Source organism: Zea mays, chromosome 3, assembly GCF_902167145.1.
Source record: "Zea mays cultivar B73 chromosome 3, Zm-B73-REFERENCE-NAM-5.0, whole genome shotgun sequence".
NCBI classification, from domain to species: Eukaryota; Viridiplantae; Streptophyta; class Magnoliopsida; order Poales; family Poaceae; genus Zea; species Zea mays.
In genome coordinates, this window is record NC_050098.1 from 129,499,956 (window position 1) to 129,505,536 (window position 5,581).

The 5,581-nt window shown below is 45.6% G+C and overlaps 1 protein-coding gene across 2 annotated transcripts; it reads left to right on the forward strand.

The window, feature by feature from the left end:
* The first annotated feature begins 230 nt into the window (after window positions 1–230).
* Window positions 231–5,286, forward strand: LOC103650544 (enolase 1). 2 transcript variants are annotated; one of them, XM_008676123.2, is made up of 7 exons: window positions 231–1,736; window positions 1,800–2,615; window positions 2,841–2,934; window positions 3,160–3,223; window positions 3,731–3,805; window positions 4,637–4,726; window positions 4,824–5,286. In XM_008676123.2, the coding sequence occupies exons 3-7, from the start codon at window positions 2,866–2,868 to the stop codon at window positions 4,880–4,882; spliced, it is 357 nt and encodes a 118-aa protein (XP_008674345.1). In that variant the 5' UTR covers window positions 231–1,736; window positions 1,800–2,615; window positions 2,841–2,865; the 3' UTR covers window positions 4,883–5,286. The 2 variants fall into 2 exon arrangements, with proteins under 2 accessions (XP_008674345.1, XP_020405895.1); XM_020550306.2 differs by lacking the exon at window positions 231–1,736 and having other exon boundaries at window positions 2,064–2,259; window positions 2,551–2,615.
* Window positions 5,287–5,581: the final 295 nt, after the last annotated feature.

Genomic DNA, 5,581 nt, shown 5'->3' on the forward strand with positions numbered 1-5,581 from the left:
TAGGGCTCCTGCCTGACAGCCGGACGGTCCGTGCCCTGGGGCCGGACGGTCCGCGCGTACGCAGGGACGGCGGAAGATCGCCGACGACGCCTGGATCTCGCTCCCGGGAGGGACCCCGTCGGGGAGGAGAGATCCTAGGAGTTGTCTAGGCTCGGGCCGGCCGACCTAGACTCCTCTAATCGACGTAGAGTCGAAGAGAAGCGGAGAATTTGGGGATCGAGAGGCTAAACTAGAACTAGACTAGAACTACCCTAATTGTACTGGAAATAAATGTGAAATAGAAGTTGTATTGATTCGATTGATTGCCTCTAATCGGCCGTAATCCTCTGCTTTTATAGAGGAGGGAGGCTGGACCCGTTACCAACAAAACTCCGAGCAAATCCCGCGATTTTCGCCAACAAACGCAGCGAAAAACTCGGAACCCTAATCTGTTCTGCGCGTGCGCGGACCGTCCGGCCTCAGGGCCGGACCGTCCGTCGGCTCAAATTGGTGCCCAACAGTCTCGCACCCGAGATAACGACACATTCTATCCCCGATGCGACTACACCACTGTCCGTCAACCAAGAGGTACCATCAGTTTTCCATCATGTTCCCTTTAGATTCAGCTTCGATCCACCAAGCGACCCCAGTGGCGGAGGGCGCACAAAATGTAAGGTATGGCTAATTTATATAAATCCGTGTTTCGAAACAGATTTTATACAACACCTATTTCACCGTGGTTCTTAAATTAATTAACCAATATATCAATTCGCTAACTGATTAAATAGACTAAACTAGTGAAACAAAATGAGGTTTAATTAAAGTAAATACACTCATTGCTCTATATAATAAACAAACGCTTAGAGAAGTAAAATACTGTGCCATTTTACTTAATGCGGAAGCCTTATAAAAGGGGCCATGGAGCATTAATCTCTACTACTAATTATAAACCTAATGTAGGCGTCCACACCCCGCGGTGTTCTGCCGCCCGCGGCTGCACCCTGCCCCGCATCACGCAATCCAGCGCAATTCCCCGGCCCACACGCTCGAGCACGCCCCCTGCCCCACACGCTCGAGCACGCGCCGCCCCGGGGGATCTGCCACCGCCTCCACCTCTTCCTCGGCCGTGGCGGTGAGCGCAGCGCCGCCCCCAGTGTAGATCTTGAGGCGGCGACGAAGCTTCAAGCCCACGCGCCCCTCGAGGTATGGCTACGATGCAGTCCCCAGGTCGCAACTGATTTAGACGCAGAGATGGAGGTGTCGGCGGCCTCCGACGAAACCCTACCGACGTGCTCGACCACCTCAAGCCCCACACTATCGCTCTCCTCCATCTTCTCTACAACCGCTGCCCACCTCTAGCTCCGCCTCCTCCCTACGTGAAATGGGTGGGCATCGCGCTGGCACAGCTCCATCTCCGGGCACGCAGGGTGGCGGCGCGTCGCGGATCTGGAGCTGGTCGATCATCACGCGTCGTCGGCAGCCAGGTAAATCTGACTGATTCTTCTCCTTACCTGCTTCTCCTGGTGTGGATCTCGGCTCTCGACGAGTTTCAGGGATCCATAGCGGTGGCGGCGGCGGCCATGGACAAGAGCCCTGGTGCTGCTTCTCACTTACGTCTTTCCTCGTTGGTGAACCGCGGTATGTGCTGATCGACCTGTGTGTGGTGCGCGCAGGTCAACGCGATGCGAAGCTCGCAGGAGAAGAACACGTAGGTGGAGAGCATGATCTGAAGGATCTGGAACCTTGTTAGGAAGGAGGTGTGCCTTTTTGCTCTTGGTTCATTTCTTCTCTCCCTTCGTGCTGCTTCTTATGTTCCTCAGATCTTGTGCCCATCTCGATTTTGGTGACTCAATTTGCAAGTTGGGTTGGGCACGTGAGATCTGGAACTATGTTGCAGGCTAAAAAGATGCCTCTAAAGAAGCTAAAAGAAGAGGAGGGCTAGAGAAGAGGTTAATTAACATGGAAGTAGATGATTACGTCCAAGACACCATACCTAGGGATAACGCATGGTAACAAATTGATTCTTGTTTTTGTCCCCTTCTTTTTCCTGTGTTGTTGTATGTTTGGAGGATAGGATGACCAGAGTTTGCCTGCAACCGATCTAAAGGTTAGAGCGAGCGCCATGTGATGCAGGTATGTACATCGCTGTTCCAAAATTCATGTGTTTGATGCCGGATTGCGTGTAGCTAGCTGTTCATAGTAGGGATTAGCGCTGAAAAATTGGGGGAAAGCAAAGTACACTGGTGACCTCAAGTTCAATCGAATCAATATGGCACATCAGTTAGACTGTTTGCTTATCTTAGAAAATTGATTTTTGTTCTTTTTACTACTAAAGCCTTACTTCTCTCTTCTGTAATTAAAGTGGTGACCAACTTGGAAGGACAGTTCATATGTCAAGTTGGGAGTTCTAAGGAAGGATTGTTTAATGGCCAATTTGATGCTGCCCTATTTGACCACCCTCAGGGGAAGAAACAACTATTATTTCCATGCAATAATAATAGCTCTTACAAAAACATGCTATGAGCTCTTAACATTTGAGATAACTATATCTTTGAACAATTGATCTCTCAGGAATATATGAGGCCTTGGAGTTGAGGGATGGAGGATCTGATTATCTTGGCAAGGGTGTTCTTAAGGTTAGTTAACCAGCCAATTTTTCCATTTCAGTCTAAGGGTATAATACTAGATGTATTTGCCATGCAATTGCATGCACCATAGTCATTCATGCATCCAGTGGTCAAGGTTAACTCATATAATAGAAATTAACATGTATCCTCCTCCCTTTTATTTGTGATAATTGATTTGGTAACTTATTTGAAGGATATGCTCTAAATTTGAGTTGACTAAATGTTACTATCTAGCTTTTGGCTTAACATTTGAGAGGAGATGGCGGTCACGATCACGTGGGTGAAGACGAGACAGATCTTCATCAGCCGCGGCAACCCCACCGTCGAGGTTCGACATTTTGCTTTGCCGAGTCTTCCAGGGGCCGTAAATTTGGTTTTGCCTCTTTTTTCTTTCTGTTTAGATCAAAGGCTCAGCCCAACTTTATTAGAAATCGGAAGTTCTAGCGTTTGCCTGTGTCCCAGTTCAGCGCGTCGATGTGCTCAAGACCTCCTCACCTCAGGTTTTGTATTTTACGTTGGATCTGGACTGACTGTGTTGTGCGGCTGCGCGCAGGTGGACGTGGGCCTCAGGGATGGCAGCTACGCGAGGGGGGCCGTACCCAGCGGCGTATCCACTGGTACGTCTGTCTGCTCCATGCCTCCATCTCCATTCACCCCGCGCTTTTGTTTTTCGAGTGCTCCGGTTCCTGAGCCGCTGCTTGGTTTCATTGATCTGGTTTCATTGATCTGGGCGTGTCGAGGGATCTGAGCGGTGGGATTAGTCGATCGGTCCAGTTCATCTTGATAACTTAGTGCCTCTCATTAACAATTTCATCTTGATTTTACATGTGCTGGTATAAATTGCACATCAAAATTGGTTAGTTCATTGTCGGGAAACAAATGTTAGATCCTGCATTGAGCCGCTGCTTGGAATTTCATCGGTCTTTTTAGGTGCGAGGGTTTTTTTCCTATAATAAAAGCGAAAAGGGTGTATTTGTCGTGAAAACATGCTATATTTCTGCTAGCTGTTCTTCTATTGCATTTTTTGTGCAAAGAATCAATTTCGTTCTTTCATTATATTACTTTCAAAACTCCATTGCTAACAAGGTTTCATTGACAACAACTGTTGGGTTTGAATGAGGCAGTTGAAACCAAGAGTTGTCTCTCCCAAGGACGCATTTCATCACCATCACTAAGCAACGCATGGGCACATCACCAGGGTATAAGCTTTTTTTTGCTATTCTACCTTTTTTCTCTCTTACCCTGTTTGTTTTCTGAAATTCGTCAGTTGGTTAGTTTTTAGCTTTCTGAAAGGCTGAAAGCAAGATCCGATCCAGCAAAGCCTTTTGACTTTCTCCCTTTCACTTCTACGTGCCTTTGCATAATTGTCCATTTTTTTAAAAAAATACTACAGCAAGTAGTACACGTTTATTTACCAAACCATAAAGCTTCCTGTGCTGCGAAACAGTAGTATCTGGGGAAGGTTATGTGTATGTCACAGTACTAACACAGTGGATCAGAACTAAGCACAGCAGATCAGATCAGATTTTCTTTTAAGGCTGCTTGATTTATCTTATTATCAAGCGTAAGTCTGTTGTTCTTGTTCGAATTACAATTGAGAGCCAGACACTTCATGAGATGCTTGGCAGTAATATTTCTCTTGTTTGTGTGATCAATCATGCCATTATTTTAGTCTAATAGATGGACATGTTTTAAATTTTGAGGAGGCATTGAAACAATTTGCATCATGAAGGCGTTCGAGAAGTTCCAGTATGTAGATGTTCTTATTCCTATTGTTTCTTTTCCTCTAAAGTACCGCTGCACGAGCCTGTTGTCGATGCCTTCGTGGGCCACACCTATAGCCACAACAGCAAGGCTAGGAGCAGCAAGGCCAGGACGAACTGTACGATCCTGACACTAACTAGGGTGTGGCACAAGGATAGCAAATAGTCGACTGATTAGAGCTAGGGGATCTTAGGATAAGTTGTTAATTTGTTAGGGAATCAGTTATGGGCACTGTAGATATAAGGCGCTGATTAGTTTGTATATAGGCATCGAAGAAAAAACTCTTTCTGTCCAACCTCCTCCGACGATCATCCTCCTGTCTGTTCCGATCTCGTGCGGGCTCCACCATTGTAATGGTAAGATTCAGAGCCGACTCTGTTCTGCTTGTTCCTTACCCTTACACTAACGGCAGTCAAATTTTACTTATAGTCATGATTGTCAATTTTCTTTCAGCTTGCCACCGGTACAGGTATTGCTCCGTTCTGCTTGTTCCTGTGGAACATGTTCTTTAAGAAACATGACCACTACAAGGTATAAGCACCTTAGCTGTCAGTGGATGCCATGGCAGTGGATGAGGGTGACAGAGCTATTGATTCCAACTCATCTGCATTTGGAAGCATCAGATGAACCTGATCAATGTGACATGTATGAAGCTGACAGTAAATCATCCTCAACGCCGCAGATGCATACAAACTCAAAGGCAAGCTCTCAGCGTTACAAGTCAAGTAGAACAAATGACGAGTGAAATTGAGGAGCCCAGGGTACCTAATTTAATGTTTGTTCTAAGAAAATTTTGAGTTTCAGAATACATATGTAAATCAGGATATATGTGTATATGTGTGTGTTCTTGTGCTTTGAGCTAACCAACTATGTTTAAGTACTTCTCCCCATGTTCTTTATTGTTTATAATTTGTTATACCAGGAGCCACATAAGATGTCAATATTAGAAATTTCCACAAATTAAACTAATAAGTTGTCTTGAATAAGTTATTATGATATTATATGGTCCCATTGCAACGCACGGGCGCTCACCTAGTAAATTATAGATCAACGTAAAGCAGATAGGTTGTGTTATAAAAAAACACATGGGCAGTAGAGATATAGTACCGTGCACATTGCATGGCCCAAGCAGAAGCTTTCTTATTTTCTTTCTTTAGGCGCACATAGCTTGTTGAATAGAAAATGACACATGCACACACACAGCTTGTCAA